At 46.2% G+C, this 21,632-nt stretch overlaps 1 protein-coding gene across 11 annotated transcripts in view; it reads left to right on the top strand.

The window, feature by feature from the left end:
• The window catches only part of SLC6A13 (solute carrier family 6 member 13), a 36,095-nt gene that overhangs the window by 7,901 nt on the left and 6,562 nt on the right, over positions 1-21,632 (top strand). For 7 of the 11 annotated variants that reach the window (XR_012017838.1, XM_072799379.1, XM_072799375.1 and 4 more), the window contains 6 exons: positions 6,693-6,827; positions 9,663-9,803; positions 13,289-13,373; positions 14,033-14,165; positions 15,057-15,191; positions 21,300-21,403. Coding sequence is in view for 10 of the 11 variants with exons in the window: in XM_072799379.1 (XP_072655480.1) it covers positions 6,693-6,827; positions 9,663-9,803; positions 13,289-13,373; positions 14,033-14,165; positions 15,057-15,191; positions 21,300-21,403 (733 nt within the window). In the remaining variant the exon portion in view is untranslated. Of the gene's footprint in view, positions 1-6,692; positions 6,828-6,933; positions 7,042-8,538; positions 8,609-9,649; positions 9,804-13,288; positions 13,374-14,032; positions 14,166-15,056; positions 15,192-21,299; positions 21,404-21,632 lie in introns of those variants that run through there. The other 4 variants (XM_072799385.1, XM_072799384.1, XM_072799382.1 and 1 more) reach the window with 3 other exon arrangements.

Genomic DNA, 21,632 nt, shown 5'->3' with positions numbered 1-21,632 from the left:
TTATTTTTAAGTAACCTCTACACCTGACGTGGGGCTTGAACTCATGACCCCGAGATCAAGAGTCACATGCTGCTCCAACTGAGCCAGCCGGGTGCCCCCGTACTTCATTTCTTTTCTTTTTTTTTTTTTCCCCCTTACTTCATTTCTAAGTCCAAGTTGCTGAAAACCAGGGGCAGAGGTCACCTGTGCTAAGAAAGAATCATTGGTTTTTGCTAGTCATAGAACACCTTGTGTGAAGACAGGTGCTTCCTTTTTCCTTGTCCTCCTCCAAGCCCTCCCTGTACTGATCTTCAGTCCCCACACACCTAGATCCTGAATGCATCAGAACATGGGCCTTCAGCTGGGGTCTCTCCAGCTCCCGGGACCCTGGCTGCTGGCCAACTGAGTTCCTCAATACCTAGAATGCCTGGAGACCCCTCATGAGGCTAGGAGGCTACAATAGAATGTCCCCCAGCCAAATCTCTAGGAATAGGGATCTTAAAGGAGCAGGCTGTGGGAGCAGGGCAGCTGCAGACCATAGGGAGAGAGACCAGCAGGACACCAGTGCAGAGAGGATTAAACGGTACCTGGCCTCAGGGAGAACCGATCACCTTGATGTTGATTGTTAGTATAAAGAACAAAGAGAAATAAAGAGCACTTTTTTCTCTATATAAGAATGACAGTAGGTGGCTCAATGGTTTAGCACCGCCTTTGGCCCAGGGTGTGATCCTGGAGACCCAGGATCGAGTCCCATGTCAGGCTCCCTGCATGGAGCCTGCTTCTCCCTCTGCCTGTGTCTCTGCCTCTCTCTCTCTCTGTGTCTCTCATGAATAAATAAATAAAAAATCTTAAAAAAAAGAATGAAAAAAAAAAAAGAATGAGGGCAGCCCGAGTGGCTCAGTGGTTTAGCGCTGCCTTTGGCCCAGGGCGTGACCCCGGGGTCCCAGAATCGAGTCCCACGTCTCGGGCTCCCTGCATGGAGCCTGCTTCTCCCTCTGCCTGTGTCTCTGTCTCTCTGTGTGTCATGAATAAATAAATAAATAAAATCTTTTAAAAAAAAGAATGATAGTTATTTTAGTAGTATGTGATGACTTTTTACCATTGTTACTTAATTACTCAACTCCCAGTAGTGGTTAGATTAATTGTTGACTCCAGCACCTAACGGTACGTGTATGCTCTCTGCTGTGTTACTCCTGTGGCGTCTCACCAGTTTATGTTTTAGATTAGCTGGAACATTACAGATGACACCACAGAATGTGCTCCTTTTGAGAAGGGTGGCCTGCAGAATGATTCCTTTCTAGGTTGAGATGTGGCCTCTCCCATCTTATGGAGAAATATGCCAGGACATTTTAGAATTTGGGCAAGGAGACTAACCTGTGGGAATAGGGGAGCAGGTAACTGAACTCCATCTTCTGCTCTAGGACTAGCTCCATGGTGACTGGGGCTTGGGTGGGGAAAGAGGCAGTGCCCCAGAGGACTCCCCCATTTACACCTGGGTGCCTCTGGGGGCCATTGCTCCCCTGACCCCTCCCTCCTGTAGGGCCAGTGGCTCTACTTGTTGAGTGTGGACCTTGCCCCTTTTGGCCAGCTACCCACGTGCTCAAAGATGCAGAGGGTGAGGGGAGCAGAGCTGACCATGGAACCCACCATGGTTAAACATTGGCTTGGTGGATTGGGAAAGAGCTGGTAGCATAAAGATGGGGAGGAGGGGCTTGAGCTGGGCTGAAAATTCTGTCTTTCCATCTCTCTCTGTTCTCTCTGTCTACCATGTTTCCAACTCCAAGCAGTAACTGTTCATATCAGCTGAGTTCTCTCTTCCCTAATCTTCCCTTCCTGCTCAACAAGTCTTGGATTAATTTATGGTCTTATTAGGCTGAGGTGCTTATGATCTTTATTGTTTTGTCCTTGTGGTAATCAGATGCTTTCCTCAGTCCCTGACTTACGGGTGTGTAGACTATGAGCCAGAGATTTGGAAGGTGAAGAACTCCAGAAAAGCTATTCCCTGTTAACTTTCATTTCAAGCAGTTATACTGAGATATGACTGACATACAATGACATGTACATACTTAAAGTGTACAATTTGGTAAGTTTTGACACATACACACCCATGAAACCTCAATTAAGATAATGAACAGGGATCCCTGGGTGGCGTAGCGGTTTGGCGCCTGCCTTTGGCCCAGGGCGCGATCCTGGAGACCCGGGATCGAGTCCCACGTCGGGCTCCCGGTGCATGGAGCCTGCTTCTCCCTCTGCCTGTGTCTCTGCCTCTCTGTCTCTCTCTGTGATGACTATCATGAATAAATAAATAAAATCTTAAAAAAAAAAAGATAATGAACATATTCATTACTCCCTCAAATTTCTTCCTGTCCCTTTCTCCCACCTCTTACCTTTTCTACCCTGTCAGAGAGTAACCACAGACCTGTTTTTTAAAAAATGTCTTTCCAGTTTTATTGAGATATTGACATAACATAGGTAAGTTTAAGGTGTGCAATGTGATGACTTGATACACATATCTACTGTGAAGTGATTACCACAGTAAGGTTATTTGATGCTTCTGTTCCTTCACATAATTATCTTTTCTTCCTGATAACACTTAAGATCTATTCTGTTAACAATTTTCAAGTATATAATATGGTTTTACTCACTATCATCACCATGCTGTAAACATTAGATTGCCAGAACGTATTCATTTTATAGCTGCAAGTTTGTGTATTCTGAATCACGTGCTCTTCTGATTGAGCCAGCCAGGTGCCCTCCAAATCTGGCTTTTTGAAAGCCCACGTATAAGTGACAACATACAGGATTTGCTAGAGTACTGAGTAAATGAGACCTCTGGTGCTCTGAGCTGCGGTTACTGGTCTGGGTTTGGGACCTTAGGAAAGGGACCCTGGATGGCAGTAAAGCTGGGCTGTCAGGTCCCTTCTGGACTCCTACTCTACTCCTCACTTTGCTAATGAGAAACATGAACGAGAAAGGACACTTGCTTAGGATCCCCAAGAAGTTAGAGGCCAAAGCTGGAGGAGAACCCAGGGTTTCCTGCCATCCAGCCCAGCAGGTGGGGAATGCTGCAGTGCTTGAACATACTGTTTTTTATTCTTTCTCTCTGAAAGCATAATGTCCTCAAGATCTGTCCATGTTATCTCTAAAGGCAGGATTACCTTCTTTTTGTGTCTTGAAATTTAAAGTGCATTTCTTTTAAGCAACATAGAGCTGAGTCTTTCTAGTTTTTATTTTGAAGCCAATATGACAATCTCTGCCTTTTATTTGGGATATTTAGACTATTTACATTTAAAGCAATTATGGGGGGGAGGGAAGTTGGGGGGCTGCTGGAGAATGTATTCAAAACATTAAAACTTTGGACCTTTGAAAAAATAAATAAAATAAAGCAATTATCCAATTAATTATACAGTGAAGTTTAAATCAATTATCTTACTATTTGTGTTCTACTTATCCTATCAGTTCTTTGTTCTCCTTTTCCAATCCTTCCCTTTCTTTTTAATGAATTGCATATTTTTTATTATTTCATTGTTGACTTTCTTCTTTTGATGGGTTACTAGCCACAAGTCTTTGTTATGTTAGTTGAATGATTGTTTTAGGTTTTGTAGCATACATCTTTAATTTATCACAGTTCATTTTCACGTGATATTATGCCACTTTACCTATAAGAACCTTACAATAATACATTTCCATCTCTCTTCTCTTGACTTTTGTGCTCTTGTTGTTACCCATTTTACTTTATTCACATGCTATAAACTCCACCTTATACTGTGTAACCAGTTGATTATTTTTCAAAGAGATTTGGGTGATAAGAAAAATCCTATATGTTTACCTAGGTATGTAGTTACCATTTCTAACATTCTTTATTCCTTTGTGTAGATTCATACTTCTCTCTGGCATCATTATTTCCCTCTGCCTAAAGGTCTTTCATTAACATTTATTATAGTGCAGATCTTCTGGTGATGGATTCTTTCAGGTTTTAGGAAGCATACTTCATTTTTATTTTTGAACAGAATCCCAATATTCTAGCTAACAGTTTCTTTTTTCCTTCAGTACTAACTAATGTGCTTTCTTATTGCTGTCTTCTCATTTGCATTGATTCCAATGAGAAATTTGATGTCATCTGATCTTTGTTTCTCTGTACATATATGTCTTTTTTTCCCCTCTAGTTGCTTTTAAGATTTCCTCTTAAAAACTTTTCATCACTGATTTAAATAATTTGATTATGATGAACCTTGGTCTAGTGTTTTTTATGTTTCTTATATTGGGGCTCATAGAGCTTCTTGGATATGAAGATTTATAGTTTCATCAAACTTGGAAAAATTTCATCCATTATTTCTTCAATTTTTTTTTCCTGAGCCTGCACCCCTCCCCCTCCCTCACCCTAGTCTTTTGTCTCTTTTAGAAACTCCACTTACTAGTATATTAAACTATTTGAAATTGTCCCATAGCTCACTGACGTTTTTTTTTAAACTTCTTTTCTTTATTTTATTTTGGATAGTTTCTGCTCTGTGGTTCAAGTTCACTAATCTTTTATTTTGCTGTTAATCTGCCATTAATCCCATCCAATGTATTTTTTCATCTCAGACATTGTGGTTTTCTTTTTCTTTTTTTTTTAATTTTTATTTATTTATGATAGTCACAGAGAGAGAGAGAGAGAGGCGCAGAGACACAGGCAGAGGGAGAAGCAGGCTCCATGCACCGGGAGCCCGATGTGGGATTCGATCCCGGGTCTCCAGGATCGCGCCCTGGGCCAAAGGCAGGCGCCAAACCGCTGCGCCACCCAGGGATCCCACATTGTGGTTTTCATCTCAATTTTTTTAAGTAGACTCCATGCCCAACATTAGGCTTCAACTCATAACCCTGAGATTGAGAGTCACATGCTCTATTGGCTGAGCCAGCCAGGTGCCTCTGTGGTTTTCATCTCTAGAGATTTGACTTGGGTGTTTTCAATACCTTTCACATCTCTAACATTTTGAATATGTAGGACACAGTTATAATAATCATTTTATTTTTTTAAGTTATTTTTATTTATTTAAGTTATTTATTTATTTATTTATTTATTTATTTATTTATTTATTTATGATAGACATAGAGAGAGAGAGAGGTAGAGACACAGGAGGAGGGAGAAGCAGACTCCAAGCCGGGAGCCCGACATGGGACTCGATCCTGGGACTCCAGGATCGTGCCCTGGGCCAAAGGCAGGCGCTAAACCACTGAGCCACCCAGGGATCCCCTATAATAATCATTTTAGTGTCCATATCTACTTTTTCTAACATTAGTGTAAGCTAGCGTTGATTTCAGTTGATTGATTTTTTTCAATTGATTGATTTATCTACTCATTATGAGTAATGTTTTTCTGCTTCTTTGTTTTCCTGGTAATTTTTTTTTAAAGATTGTATGTATGTATGTATGTATGTATGAGAGAGAGAGAGAGAGAGAGAGAGAGAGAGAGACAAGCAGACTCTGTGCTGAGTATGGAATCCAATATAGTGATCAATCCCATGACCCTGTAATCATGACCTGAGCCAAAATCAAGAGTTGGAAGCTCAGCCAACTGAGCCACCCAGGCGCCCCTTTCCTGGTAATTTTTGATTGGACACCAGGCCTAGTGATTTTTGCTTTATTGGTTGCTGAGTATTTTTATATGTCTATAAATACTCTTGAGATTTGTTTGGGACCAGTGAAGTTATTTGATACTTTTGGGTTTTACTTCTAAGATTTCTTAGAACCAGAGTTGTGCTCAATCTAGGGCTAATTATTCCCCACTTCTGAGGAAATGCCTTCTCTTCCCAATGTCCTGTGAATTCTGGGACTATCCAGTCTGACTGGATAAAAAAAGAGAATTTTATTTTATTTTAAATATTTTATTCATTTATTCATGAGAGACACACCGAGAAAGGCAGAGACATAGGCAGAGTGAGAACCAGGCTCCCCGCAGGGAGCCCAATATAGGACTTGATCCCAGGACCTCAGGACCATGACCTGAGCCAAAGCAGATGCTCAACCACTGGTGGGAGCCAGCACTCTTCCCAGCCATGTGTGAGCACCATTGCTCCCAATCTTTTTGAATGGTTCTTTCCCTTACTTTGGGAAGTTTCCTCATATATATGTGCTGACCAGCATTCAGTTGAAAGCTAGAAGGGGACTCCCTGCAGATATTTGGATATCCCTCTCTGTGCAATTCTCTCTTCTCTGTCTACCTTGGCAACAGATAGAAGTCCACAGTGGAGAAAATGCCAGCATTTCCAGCATCAGTACACTTGTCTCAGCAGAAAGCTGAGCAGAAAGGATTACTACTAAAGAGAAATCTGGTTTCAGTCTGCTAGAAGTCTCTATCTAGCATTAAAAATAGTCATTCCCTGAAAAGAATTAGAATCTGTGGGCTATGTTAATGCTCTTGGATGTCCATTATTCAAGGAGCTGTCATTGCTACAGTTATGTGTAATTGAGCTAGTAATCGAGGTTTGATGGGGAGCAAATCCTGGTAGGTATAGATTGAAACTTTCAGAGTGAAAAAAAAAAAAAAGGGGGTTGGTGGCCACTCTTGATCTCTGCTATGGTTCCAGATATCTGTAGAGATGTCCCTCACAGTTTTGCATGTCCCACATGCCTGGGGGTTCTGATGGACAGTACAGGGTGGTAATGGGAGAAGATAAATGTGGACCATGAGGAGGCTCGTGCCAGCTAATGTAAAGCATTTTTCCCACCCACAGGTGCCTTTTTCATCCCCTACCTCATCTTCCTCTTTACCTGTGGCATTCCTGTCTTCCTCTTGGAGACAGCACTGGGCCAGTACACTAGCCAGGGAGGCGTCACAGCCTGGAGGAAGATTTGCCCCATCTTTGAGGGTGAGTAGCCAGGTGCCTGATTCCAGATATCTGCATACATGGTTACAAACCTTATTTGGGGTGATTGGGTGGTTTCGTAGCAGTGCTGATTGACATAAGACTCTGTGTCTTTATGTTAAACCCTCTACTTGTGGGACCAATGCTGAGCTGATCACCCAATCTATCAGAGAATGGAGAAGACAGGGATGAGGATGGGAAAAAGGCTTTAGATTAAGTAAGTAGAGTGCAAAGCTATTTTAGCTATTTTATATTGTACAAATGTATAACAATGGTTTCGTATTTTTCAGAACAATTAACTGATTATGACACCTTTACAAAGAGAATTTTAGGGATGCCTGGGTGGCTCAGTGGTTGAGCATCTGCCTTTGGTTCAGGGTGTGATCCTGGGGTCCTAGGATCGAGTCCCACATCGGACTCCCTTCATGGAGCCTGCTTCTTCCTCTACCGGTGTCTCTGCCTGTCTCTCTGGGTCTCTCATGAATAAATAAATAAAATCTTTAAAAAATAAAAAAATTAAAAGAGAATTTTATTTTATTTTAAATATTTTATTCATTTATGCATGAGAGACACACAGAGAGAGGCAGAGTGAGAACCAGGCTCCCCACAGGGAGCCCGATGTAGGACTTGATCCCAGGACACCAGGACCATGACCTGAGCCAAAGGCAAATGCTTAACCACTGAGCCACCCAGGTGCCCCAAAAAGAGAATTTTAAATGATGAAAAATATAATTAATAATTCTACTGTCTTAACATAATAGCGATTGAAACTTTAGGATGTTTCATTTCGATATTTCTCTATATATAGGATTTTCGTTATGTTATATTAACAGAAAGTTGCAAAAATCATACAGAGAGGTCACATGTACCCTTCACCCAGTTTTCCTCGATGGTAACATTTTACTTAACTATAACAAAATATCAGAACCAGGAAATTGATATTGTTACTATCTACCAACCTTATTCAGATTTCCCTAGTTTTCCATGCACTCATTTGTGTATATGTGTATGTGTATAATTCTATGTGATTTTATTACACGTATAGACTTATGTAACCATAACCACAATCAGTATATAGACTGTCCCATTATCACAAAGACCTCTGTTATACTACTCCTTTGTAGTTACACTTGTTCCTTTTTTCCTCATCCCTAGCCCTTCCCAACCATTAATTTGTCCTCTATCTCTACAATTTTGTCATTTTGAGGATGTTATATAAATGGAATTGTACAGTCTATAACCTTTTGAGATTAGCTTTTTTAGTTAGCATGATGCCCTTGAGATCCATCCAGGTTTTTGTATAAAGAGTTCATCTTCTTTATTGCTGAGTAGTATTCCATGGTATAGATATACCACAGTTCATTGAGCCATCACATACTGAAGAACATTTGTGTTGTTTCCAGTTTTGGGGATTCATTTCATTCTTTATTTATCTTTGTATAGAGCTTACATTTCTAGTGATCTGGGATATACACAGTTTATGTCTCCACTTTCCAGTTAGTGTTATTTTCCATTTTCTATGCAACAATAATTTAATGATTGCATAAATTTCAATTGAGTATATATATCATAATTTAATTCACAGTTCTCTGTTTGGGGCTTTTTGCTTCTTTTCAATTACTTATAAAATTGTTATATTCTGCTCTCATGTGTATTTGTTGAGATAACTTTGACCCTCTTTTTTGGGAATTATTTCTTTGGGATAACTTTCCAGGATTAGGATCACTGGATGAAATGGACAATCATGGTGATGTCTCTTGATCTGCCTTATTAAATTGTCCAATGTAAGTGTTATACTGACTTGCCATGTCCTTATCTTTCTTCCATATCTTTCACAGCTCTGAGGTATTTGCAGTTCCCAAACCTTTTTTTTTAAAAAAGATTTTATTTATTTATTTATGAGAGACACACAGAGAGAGGCAGAGACACAGGCAGAGGGAGAAGCAGGCCCCATGCAGGGAGCCTGATATGGGACTGGATCCCGGGAATCCAGGATCACACCCCAGGCTGAAGGCAGGCGCCAAACTGCTGAGCGACCCAGGGATCCCCTGCAGTTCCCAAACTTGTCTGCACATTGGAGTCACCTGGGGACCTTCAAAACATCCTGAAGCCTGTGTCCCACACCCAGAGATTGTGATTTAATTAGCTTTGGGTCTGGTCTGTGTTTTGAAATTTTAAAAATATTCCCAGGTAATTCTAATACGTGGACAAATCTGGAAATCACTGAGTTGTATCATTTGTAAAAAATTTCACTATGCAAAAAAAAAAAAAAAAAATTTTCACTATGCCTGCCAGTGCAGAATGGTACCTCACCACGGTTTCCTTTTGCACACCTGCAGTTATTAAGGAGGAGCTAGTCGTATTTTCTCCTATGTGAGTTGTCTGTTCCTGATCTTTTCTTTCCCAAGTAGGCTCTACACCCAGTGTGAGGCTTGAACTCACAGCCCTGAGATTGAGAGTCACTTGCTCTACAGACTGAGCTAGCTAGTCACCCCTGTTCCTGCTCTTAACATGTATTTTTATATTGCAGAAATACATCAGCTTAATTCTAGGAAGCATTAACTAATGGAGTCTTTGAGTTAGTCTTACACATTTAAAAAATAACTTTAAATCAGTGAATTTTCAGAACTGATAAAGGTAAAAGTGCACAGTAAGCCAGGGTAGAGAAATGGAAGGCAGGGAGAAAAGCCTCTCCTTACCTGTCAGGGAGGATGATAGGAGAACTGTTTTAGGGCTTTGACAGTGGAATGAGTACAAACCCCCTCTTAAACTGGGATGGGTGGCGTGTGAGAAGTTTGTCCACCATCCCTAGCCCAATTCTGCAGTTTTCCCCTCCAGGCATTGGCTACGCCTCCCAGATGATTGTCATCCTCCTCAACATCTACTACATCATTGTCCTGGCCTGGGCCCTCTTCTACCTCTTTAGCAGCTTCACCATTGACCTTCCCTGGGGAAGCTGCCACCATGAGTGGAATACAGGTAAGGTCATCCCTAGAGACCCCATTTCCTCCCGCTACTCTGCCACATTGACCAGGGCTGGGATTATCATTACATCCTGGACACCCCATCCCAAACTTAACTTGGGACATACTAGAAACCCACCAAGTAAGTCACTGAAATCTTGTGTCAAAGATCAGTGTGAGAATTCACCAGCATCACAGGCAAAATGCTACAGACTTAGAAAAAGAAATTGTCAACTGTACTCAAATTAAAAAAAAATTAATGTATTCAATTCATACATTATGAATTCATGTATTATACAAATAGAACTGATTTTTTAATGTAGTTTAGCCATTTATTTATTTCAATTTGAAATATTACTTTGGTGTATGTATGTATCACTTGTCCATTACCTTTGTTTCTCACGTCTTTCTGATACTGTTTTAGATCTTTTTTTTAAGGAATTTATTTATTTATTCATGAGAGACACAGAGAGACAGAGACACAGGCAGAGGTCCACACAGAAGCAGGGTCTTTGTGTGGAGCCCGATGTGGGACTAGATCCCAGGACCCCAGGATCACAACCTGAGCTGAAGGCAGACGCTCAACCACTGAACCACCCAGGTGCCCCAGTTTTAGATCTTTCTACCTCATAGTCCATTTGAATTTAACCAGGGAATAAACTGTTTTGTGAGTCTTCATTATAATTTATAATAACACTTGATTTCTCCTGTGCTAATAATACTGCATGTAGCTCTCTTAGAAGACGGCCATAGGACTATTACTGGGTCGGTTTGATTGAAAGTAACAAAAATTGAAAGTCCCTAGGATAGTTCCATCCAAGAGGACTTTCTGTGATGAGGAAAATGTTCTTTGGACTCTCCAACATGGTAGCTGTTAGGTACATGTAGCTATTGAGTGCCTGAAATGTTCCCAGGATGTGTGAAGAACTGAATTTTTCAATTTTTGTTTAATTTTAAGTCATTTAAATGTAACTAGCCACACATGGATGGAGGCTACCCTACAGACAGCACAGGCAGAGAGCTGTCCCATGTGGATCCAGGACAACCTCTTGTGCTCATTGCCCGAATATCCCTCAGTGCTTGTCAGTGAGGCCCCACCTGTGCCATGATTCATTTCTTTGTTGTTCGGGTGAGGTAGCCAGTTCTCAACTGAAGTTGGAGTCCTTTATTTGACAAGGAGGCACATTTTGCAATATTTAGCAAGGCCCCTCTGGCCTTCCGAGTCTCAATCCCTTTCTGGGTGTTCTGTTTCTGATCTCTGTCCCCTTCCTTCCACATGTCTGCAAGTGAAAAATCAAATCTTGGAGGTTCTTCCCCTGACAGCCCAGGATTCCTTAGGTTCTTCTTAAATGTATCTGGGCGTGCCTGTACTGAATGAATTCCCACTCCGCCTTGGCTCTTACCTTACTCTCTGGCTGTTGATCTGGTTTTCCCACAGGTCAGCAAAGTCATCTTTATCTGAGTGTCCTTTGTCCCCTAGCACAGGGCTGGCTACATCATGAATGCTCAAAAAAATATTTTGTTGGATGAGTCTGGTTTTAAAATTGGTTTTCTTCTAATATTTTTTTAATTACGTGGTTTTTTTTTTTCTTCCCTCCTCCCTTCTCTCCTCCTTCCCTCCTTCATTTTATGTTCACTGAAATCACCCTCAACAACCAGCCTGTCTGATGGTGATTTGATCCAGATCTCAGGGAACTTCCTTTTGTAAAAATGTTGCAAATTTTTTGTGGCCTAGAACTTTTGCTTCAGGGCACTGGGGTTGACTGAGGGATCTCTGAGACAATTCCAAGATCAAATTCTGTACCGGTGTCTTTTGTTTCTTGGAATTTTTTGACATTTCTCCTAGTGAGTCTGGTTTTACTCGGAGCCTAACATCTTTCGTAGTATAAGACATCCTGTCCTGTCAAGATGAAAACAAGCTTTTCTGGGTGAGCTGAAGCTTTAAGGGGAGAGAGAGAGAGAGAGAATGAATACTGGAAAGAATGCTCGATTGGCATTCATTCAGCAGATACTTATTAAGCTCCTACCCTGTGCCAGACTCTGTTCTAAGCGCTGGGGTAATGATAAGGCATGCAAACAAAGATCCTTACCCTCATGAGGTTTTTGTTCTAGTGGTGATACATAGACCATAAATAAAATAAATGTGTAATATGTATTATGTCAGAAAAAGTGCTAGGGAGAGACATAAAGCAGGGAGGATGGATTGGGAATTTTAGGGATGGAGGTGTGATTTTTCAATAGAGTCCTCAGAGAAGGCCTTCCTGAGATGACACAGGAGTCATGCTCTGAAGGAGTGGGGGGAGTCAGTGGCTGAGATTTCAGGGGCAGACTCTAGGTACAAGGAGCAACCAGTGCAAAAGTGCTGAGGCAGCCCTGTGCTTATAGTATCCAGGAAGCAGGTGAGTGAGGGAGCACTGAGGGATGAGGTCAAAGGTGACAGGAGTAGACTGAAAAGGGCCTTGGAGGCAATTATAGGGGTTATGGCTTCTTCTCTGCATGGGCAGGGAAGCAAACTGGAGAGTTTTTAAACTGAGACATGACATAGAGTGACTTAAATTTTTAACAAAATCATTCTGGCTGCTGTGTGGAATTGGACTAGGAAGACAGGAGTAGAAACTGAAGACTAAAAAAAAAGAAAGAAACTGAAGACTAGTTAAGGAGCCACAAAATGATGGGGATCTTGACCAGGATGCTGGTAGTGGCCATAATAAGAAAGGTCCGATTACAGGTATTTTGAAGGTAAGACATACAATTTGCTGAGCTGGATTCTAGCTCTCACTTAGTCATTTATGAGCTGTGACAGGCCATTTCTAAGAAAATTCCTTTCTTCGTGTGTACAGTGGGGAAAACACATCTGTGTTAATATTTTCTAGGATTATTATGCTAACACAATGTAAAAAAGAATGTTGAGCCCCTGTTGTGAAACTCCAAGGTCATATACAGATAATTAAGAGCCACTATTTACTGGGCACTTTTTAGTTAGTCCCCTGTCCATCTCACCACTGGAGATCGCTGTGTACATTCTAGAATCAAGGTAAGTGAAGTCAGAGAACCATGCAGCAAGTAACCAGAGAGTCAGGATTTGAGCCAGAACTTTCTGACCTTGTCTCTGTGCTCTCAGCCACTCTGCAACATGTCATCCCTAGAAAGCATATTTACTATCCCTCAAAGATTATGACTTTATACAAGGCAGTGACCTAGAAATATTTGCCTACTTTGAAGTAGATGGCATGCAGACCATTCTTCCTGATGCCATCTGATCATGCTTTAGCAAGAACATGTACCCATTTAGAAACCCACATGTAGAATCATGTGGAGAAGGTGAAGTAAGCATTTGGAGGTTATTTTGTGTTTGAGGATGTTTTGTATGGACAACTTCAGCCCGGTTCCTTTCAGGTACCTTACTTCCCACCGTTCCTACAGTTTCACAGCCCCCCTCTCTGGCCGTGTCAAATGCTGAAAGATTTTTCTCTTGCTTCCTTCCTTGGGACCCACGGGTAGAATACTGTGTGGAGTTCCAGAGGACCAATGGCTCCCTGAATGTGACCTCTGAGAATGCCACCTCTCCTGTCATCGAGTTCTGGGAGTAAGTGAGGCCCTCTCCCCATCCCAGTGTGGCTGTGTGTTTGAAAGAAGGGCACAGGGATAGGCTCGTGCAGTGCGGACCCTCAGTGGACAGCGAGTAGTAGTTTCCTTCTTTGGTGGCCCTGTCACCTAAAGTGGCTTTTTTTTTTTTTTTTTCTGTTGGGCTTGTATTTGTGGTTAATGCAGAACTAGTTTCAGAGATGAGAATTTTGCCCTCAAGCCGGTCCTGCCTTCCCTCCCCCACGTTAGATAGCGCACATGCATGTGTGTCTATACCCCTGTGTCCGCTCCTTCCTTCAGCTGCCTGTGTGCTGCCTCCTAGCCGCCCCCTCCCTCGTATAGATGTTCACCTAGGACATGATTCCTAGTATCAAAACATCCTGAAGCCCTGGTTGAGAAGATGTGTGTTTGCACCTCCCTCTCTAGGTTAAATTGATACTCAGCCTCCCAGAGCACACTTACCAGGGAACAGTTTATATTTGCCTCACTTTCTATCTACCCCCACCTCTGGGCAAAGGAGAGCCTCACGGATCTGAGCAAAAACAGGTGACAAGCCTTTGGACAAGAGCCTGGAGGCATGTCTTTGCTGCCTGAGACACACAGGCTACAGAACTGAGGCTGGCAGCAAAAGTGGAGCCCCGCTCAACCTTCTCTCCCCAGGAGGCGGGTCCTGAAGATCTCTGATGGCATCCACGACCTGGGGGCCCTGCGCTGGGAGCTGGCCCTGTGCCTCCTGGTTGCCTGGGTCATCTGCTATTTCTGCATCTGGAAGGGGGTCAAGTCCACAGGCAAGGTCTGTGTTGGAGAGCTCCTGGCCCCTCTCAGCCCAGGACTCCCTGCCCTCCCCGGGGGGCCTGGTCACCCAGGAGCTCCCTGAGCTGTAACCTGGTCCAGGATGGGAGGGAATGAGCCTGTCAAGATTTCATATGGCTCCCTTCCTTGATTCTGTGCTCTCCCTGATTCGGTCCTGTGCACTCTGGTAGGTGGGGATGTGGAATGGAAAGGAGAAGGGAGGGAGACGGGCAGGAAGGACACTTCCAAGGAAAATGGTCTTGCAATATACCACATGTGTGGGCACATTGCAAATTGAATACAGGTTGTGGCTCCCTGGTGTATTCAATGGTTCTTTGGAAAAGGAATCCCATGGAGGCTGTTTCATCTCAAAATGATTCGTAACCACCCTGAGAACTTGTGGGTGGGGGACTCTTTGGCCATAGAGTGTCTGAAGTGTTAGAGGGCATTCTGAGTTCTTCTGGACTCTTGCCCTGGAGGCCTCTGAGAAGGCTTCCTTCCTAATCTGGCTGCCTGGGTGTGCTAAGCTTGTAAGCTCTGTGAGGACAGGGATCATGTGTTAGAGAGCTTTTCATACCTGACAACCCTTGCCATCATTCTAAACACACTGGTTGGGAGCATGCCTGCGTTCATTCAGTCACTTCACAAATATTACAGGGAAGTGTCAGGAGGAGGATGGGAGAGGGACATGGGAGCTTGTGGCTTAAGGCAGTGGGAAGACTAAGTGGAACAGCTGCAAGGGTGAGAGGGAGGGGCAGAGGGAAACTCTCTTGGCCTGTTCTGAGGGTGTGTGGAGTGGGGGGAGCTCCTGCCTCCTGCCTCTGCAACTGGGTCTCCGGGCCCTTCCTTCCAAACTCACAGCCTCCTTGTCTTTCATCCGCCCTTTGGCCAGGTGGTGTACTTCACAGCCACATTCCCTTACCTCATGCTGGTGGTCCTGTTAATTCGAGGGGTGACACTGCCTGGGGCAGCCCAAGGAATTCAGTTTTACCTGTACCCAAACCTCACACGTCTGTGGGATCCCCAGGTAAGAAGCCACAGATGGGGCTGTCCTGTGGCTCTGGAGGCTTTCCCTCTGTGCTGCTGTCGGGAAACCCCGCTCCTGGCCCCAACCTTGAGGTGTCCATGGTGGCGTAGGGGGTCTCCGGCCATGTGTCAGCAGCTGTCTGTGGTCCCCCGCTTGGTTCACAGCTACCCGGAGGCCCAGAAGTGTTTGTGAGAGGCTGCAGATCCCTCAGTCACAGGCTGCGGCCTGTTCCCCACCACCCACCCTAGTCCCCCTTTCCCATCCTTCCTCCAGTTGATCGTATGTCACGGCGACTTCCTCTCTATTCCTTAGCCATCCACCAGCCCTCTGGTTCCCTGGCTCTGCCCGCGTGGCCCATTCCGAGGCCCGAGGCCCCAGGTCCCTGGCCCACACTCAGCGGCAGCCGGTGGTGTCGAGTTTCCCATCAGTTGTCAGGAGGCCCCTCCGGCTCCAGCCCTTGCTCCGCCCCTCTGCCCCTCTGCTCAGCCAGCTTCCTCTGGCCTGGGGGGGGGGGGGGGTGCTTGCTCACACGAGGGCCTTGCAAAGCAGGGCCCCAAATAAGCCACCGCCTCTGACCCACTCATATCTTCTCCGGTTTGGCAGTAGTTTTGAAAGCTGGCAAAGCCAGGAGGTGTCGACTGGGGGGAGCATGGGTAAGCTGCACCCCAGAGCCCCCCAGGTCTCGTGCCCCAGCTCGGCGCCCCAGCCGGCACAGGGGCCGCCCTCCTTTCGGGTGCTGGGGGAGCTCTGTGTGTCTGGAGAGGGGCCCTGAGGAGACGCGGCGCCGCGGTTGGAGGGCTCTGCGGACAGGGCACCAGGGCACCGTCGGGGCACCGGCGCGCTCCCTGACGTTGCTGAGCGGGAATGGGAGCAAGGGGACTGGCACACAGTCCCACACCTCCCTCCACCGCTGGAAGCTCAGCCCACGCACAGGCGCAGGGTCCCTGTAGCTCAGAACTTGGGGGTGGTCCAGCAGCTGAATTTTTCTCACGTCTCCCAGTCCCCCTGGCAGAGTTATGTTCTGCTGCCCTGAGTGAGGACCTGGTGGGATGCGGGCTTACGGTTCCCTCCCCCGTTTCTTAGATACAGTGGAGGTGCAGATTGCGGCTGCCTCTTCTCCACCTAGGGCACAGGGACTGTAGTCAGGCTTTGGAGCAAACCGTAGAACTGTACTTGTTGAAGCTAGGAGGAGCCCCGAGGTCATCTAGCAAACAAGGCCCAAGGTCACAGAGCAAGTAAGGAGCTGGCCAAACAAAGTGTACTTTTATTTTGTGTGGCTCATAAGCCCTTTGACTTCTCTGGAACCAGAGTATTGTGGTAGAGAGTCTGTAGCAAGCAGGAGGTTGTGGTGGACAGCTTTGGAGGCCAGCGGGTAGAGGCTGGCTTGGATCTCCTGTGCAGGAGGGCTTCACTGTTGTCCTAGAGCCACAGAGGTGTGAACCAGAGGCCAGCTACAGTCTGCCTTTGTTTAGAGGTCAGGCTGGGAAGGAGGAGCCCTGTTTGGGCAGGGAGACAGGCAGGCAGCCTGAAAGAGAAATCTGGTATTTCTGGAAGGGATTTAGGGCTTCTGTGATCAATGCCTTGTTTGTCCTGATCAGCTATTTATAGTCAACAACTATTGAGAGTGCTAACGATGGCCTTGTCATTGTTACACGAAGCATTACAGCTAATCCTCATAGCAGATCAGTGAGGTATCCTCATTCTATAGGAAATGGAGGCCTGGAGAGCTTCACAAATTTTTCATCCTCACATCTGCAACTGGAAGCTGGGTCTGAATGAGGACAAGTCCCATTTATGAGACTTTATGATTTCTTGAAGGAAAAGTCCCCATCTGCTCATCTTTGTTTTTCTCAAAGCTCATTCATTCAGCAAAAATCTTACTGAATATCTATTATGGGACAGGTCTGTTCTAGGTGTAGTGGTGGTTAGATGAAGCATCCAGCAAACATGAAGAAGATAGACCAGATAGCCTTCAACTCCAAGCGTTACCAAGGCCACGATTCCATGTCCAGGTTACTGCAGGGAATAAAACCTCTTTTCATCTGCTCTCCAGGATACCACCTTCCAACTCCAGCCAGCTGTAGGTTATGCAGGGAGCATGTGTCTTCCAAGTCCTCTGAAGTGACGAGGGAGAGGTTTCATGAGCAGAGCTTGGTCTGGGCTTCCCAGAAGCCTTCTTGGCCACTGGGTCTTGGTCTCAGGCTGCAGCTAGGCCTTTGTTGTCGGTGAACAGAGCAGCAGCCTGCAGGTGTGACGCTCCTACCAGAGCCCTAATTGAATGTAGTTGGCACTCCCTAGGAAGTGTGAGAATTCCAGCTGGCATTTGCCTGGTACTTTGAGAAAGGTGCAAAATTCCTGCTAGCCAGCACAAAGACCAAAGACATCTCTCTCTGCCAAGCTCTCAGTCTGGAAGCTGGAAGGCAGGCAGAGACAATGCTGGATTTATCTGGCTCCCTCCTCCCTTTCTGTCAGTCTTGCTGTGCTCAGGCAGGCCACTGACTGTCCCCTGGGGCTTGTCTCTTTCCCACTTGAGAGGGGTCCCTGGAGACTCAGGACTCTCCTGGGAGCTTGTTTCTTTCCCTTTCCTGGTCCTTTGTTCTGCTTGCCTTTGTTCAGTAGAGGGATAGAGCAGCTGGCTGGGGGTAGGGTGTCCAAAAAGCCCTTGCAGTACCTTTGAAAGCTCTATGTTAAGCGCTTCTCATGAAGGGTTTGTTTCGGGTGGCAGTTGGAACATTGATTAGAACGGGTCTTTTTATTTTGGCATCTGTGGGACCCATTATCACTGAACATCACTGAAAGGTGAGTTGCCTTTCAAAAGTAACAATAACAACAAACAGCAACAAGAGTTAACGTACCTATTATGCGCTCACTGTGTGCTGGGCACTTGACTGAGTGCACAACACCGGGCAGTCTCCGCACAGCCGCAGGAGCTCCCTATAGCTTCATCTTGCAGACGAAGAGACTCGAGCTTAGGACACTTACGAGATTTGCCCCCGATCCACAAAACTAGCATGTGGAGGAGCTTGGGTTTTATCCCACGTAGTCTTTAGGAGTCTGCTGTCTTGATGACCATGATACACATTTTCTACAGAGTATGAATTTGAGAGATATATAAGGGCTGCTTTTTATTATTCCAAGAGGTGGGACAGGGAACTAATATTTAGTATGTGTTAGGTGTTTCACATATATATTATTTTTATTTGTTATTATACCCATTTTTCTGATGAGAAAAGTGAGGTTCAGAGAGGTGAAGTGATTTGCCCAAGATCACACAGCTAGTGATTATAATAGAGTTAAGAGTTGAATCCAATTCAGTGTGACTCCAAAGCCAAGGCTTTTTCCATTACTCACCCTTGCCTTCCTAAAAACAGTAAATATAATCATCCTTGAGATCAAACTCAAAGTTGAAAACACCTTTCCTGGATCTTCTAGAGGTCTCTGCCTTCCTCTACTCCCCCAAAGACCTCTTTTTTTGCCCACACTCCACCAGGTGTTTTTCATGCTTGTTTTATTCTTGAACAGTCGTTTGTCACAGCCAAAGACACATTGGGATTTTGTTTTAGAGACCAGGGCTGCTGGCATGGTCAGGGAGTAGGTTGCCTGTGGTGGGGAACAGAACAGCTTGCTCTGCTTGTTCTTGAAGCCCTTCCTCTGACCCCATTCCTCTCTCCATCCCAGCAGGCTTGTCAGGCCACAGCTGTGCCAAGAGTGGGGTGGGGGCAGGGGCCTGGGGGTCCCTTGCCAAGCTCCCCAGGAGGTGGTTTTATCAGAGGCTCTGGCCCTGACCCTCACCCTCTGAACCCTTGGCCCTCCTGCTGCATTCTCCTCTGTTCTCATTAACCTCTGCCCCCAACTCAGTCTTAGTCTGTCCCCCTCAGGGCAGGGGGCGGGGGGCAGTTAGGGTGAACTGCCAAGTCACAGTTTTTCTTATTTTTGCTTCCCAAGTCCAAGTTTGTGAAACTTCATCACCATGGGATCTGTGGCCCCTGCCTGCGTGTGGGCAGCCGCAGGATGTCTGAGAGCATCGGATAGTTTCCCTGGCAACTCGTGGGTCAGTCCACAGCCTAGGCACTGCCAGACCCGGGAAGCAAACCTCCAAGATGTGAGGCTGGGCAGGCTCCTGGGCCATCTCCTGGATGGCCTGTTGGGGAGAGATCCCTGGGCTGGTGGCTACGAGCCCCCCAGGCGGATAGGGGTGTCTCCCAGCTGTCCGTCTCTGGGCCTGGGTCAGGCCTCTTTCTTCACAAACTCAGAGCTCCTGGCTGAAGGGCCCTGCCAGGAAGCTGTGGAGTGAGCAGGAATGAAACAGAACAGGGGGACCTGCGGTCACTGACTTTACCCTAGGTGACTCCTCACAGTCTCCATGGGACAGTTTTAGACGAAAATCTTTGGGACATCTTGAAGGAGCCAACAGATTACCCCAGGCACCCGCTCAAATGTCCATGGCCTCACACGGGATTTCATAAGCACCCCCCTGCAGCTTTCTGGGCCTCAGGTTCTTTCCTTGTATTCCTGCCCTTTCCTTCTTCAGCTTCTGATATAAACCCTGAAACCACCTCTCCTTTCCCCATGATAATTTTCCCACAGGTTTAAAAAGGGTTTCCTGGTATTTCCATCTTTGCGCACTGTTCCTGTTAGCCCTGGCCCCTTCTGGATCTTCCATTGTGCTTCTTGCTGCTGATGTCTTTTCTCTGGTGGCCATTCCTGCCTTGCAGCATAGCTTGGGGATGGGGTTCACAGTGAGCAGAAGAACAGAAGGCTAGAGATGGTCTCCCCTTCTCTTCATTGTCTTTCCCACTCTGCCCCACTTCCCAAAGAAATGGACTTAATGAGAGGAGTGAGTGCCCTGAGTGGGTCCCTGGCACCAGTTCTCAGGGCCTGGGGGGGCAGTTGATTCCTACATCTGGCTGATATTAGGATCATTCGGGAAGCTCTGAAAAGAATGCAGATTGCTGAGTTTTTCTTAAGTCCTAGAGATCCAGTATCTCAACTGGGGCTTGCAATGAGTCCCTGAGACCCACCACCAACGCTGGGGCCAATGGGCACTTTGGCAGAGGCCTGTGTGACAAGACAGCAAGGGAGGTCGGAGGGTGGGGGCGATGGTTAGGGAGCCAGGAAGATGGTCGGGGAAGCAGAGAGAGGCAGGCCAGGGACTGAGGAGCTTTGGATGAGCAGAAGCTGAGGCTTTGGTGGATGTGGGCATTGGGAGCTTGATGCTAATGGAAGGAAAGCTGAGCAGGGCTCAGCAAAGACAAGAAATGGGGAACCCAGAGAGGTTAGGCCACCTGCCTGGTGTTTTCTGCGCCCGTAGCTTAGCTCAGAGCCCTTGTGGGGTTCACGTCCCCTGAAGACAGGAGGTGCCTGGGGAGGGTCTGTGGCCTGGGGACCACACCTCCCACAGATCTGCAGGGTTGCCTCGTCCTGTTCTCCTTGATGTGCTCTCTCTCTGGGATGTTATTGTAGCTGTGAAATCTAAATCATAACACGCCTGGGCCGGCTCGGCCAGCTGAGACAATAATGGTCCTAGCTGTGGCCCAGGTTTAGCTGCAGAGCTCTTCCCCCCAAGGAGTACAAAGGCCTTCACAGATGCATTCCGTTCAGCCTCTTGGCCTTGTGAGCTGAGGATTACTCTTCCTGTTTTCCAGACAGCAGATTTTGAGGTGCGAGGGGGCAAAACGATCTTTCTTGCTACAGCACCAATATGTAGGACACCTAGCTCTAGAGATCCTCTCCTGGCATTCCTTCTAAACTGGTCACACTGGTCACACTGTGAGGAGGGCCCAGGAAGGGAAAAAGTGGAGGCAGAACCAGGGCCTTATTTCTGTTGCAGAAAGTTGGTGTCTGACCTGGCTTAGACCTAGAGCTCCCTCCCAGGCTCCTCTACCACAGGTCCTTCAGGCCTCTCCCGGTGCCTGATGCCCACGCCATCCCACAATGCCCGAGATATGCCATCCAAGGACCCACTGGGATAGCAGGGTGGCAGGCTGGGAGGAGGGTTCTCGTCATTGCTAGTCAGTGCCTGGCTCGGCCACGGGGCTGTGTGCTCCCATGGAGCATGGACAGCCAGGCTTTCCTGGGGTGCAGCATTCTTGCCTTTTCCCTGTGTAGGTGTGGATGGACGCAGGCACCCAGATCTTCTTTTCCTTCGCCATCTGCCTAGGGTGCCTGACTGCCCTGGGCAGCTACAACAAATACCACAACAACTGCTACAGGTGATTGGCTGAGTAGGGCCTGGGCTGCCAACCCACTTCTCTCCCCTGCCCCCCTCCATGCTAGATCAGGGCTGCTTTGGAGGGTCACAGATTTGCCCCCTCTGCCCCATCTTCACCCTACTTTCCTATGCCCCAGGGCCACCAGTTGCTGAAAGGAGCTGAGTGCAGCATGGGCAGAGGGAGTGCTTCCAAAGGCTGGAATGGTTGTGGTTGGCTGGGAAGCCACAGC

This window comes from Canis lupus, chromosome 25 (assembly GCF_048164855.1).
Source record: "Canis lupus baileyi chromosome 25, mCanLup2.hap1, whole genome shotgun sequence".
Lineage (NCBI taxonomy): Eukaryota > Metazoa > Chordata > Mammalia > Carnivora > Canidae > Canis > Canis lupus.
This window is presented reverse-complemented; position numbering and strand designations above follow the sequence as displayed.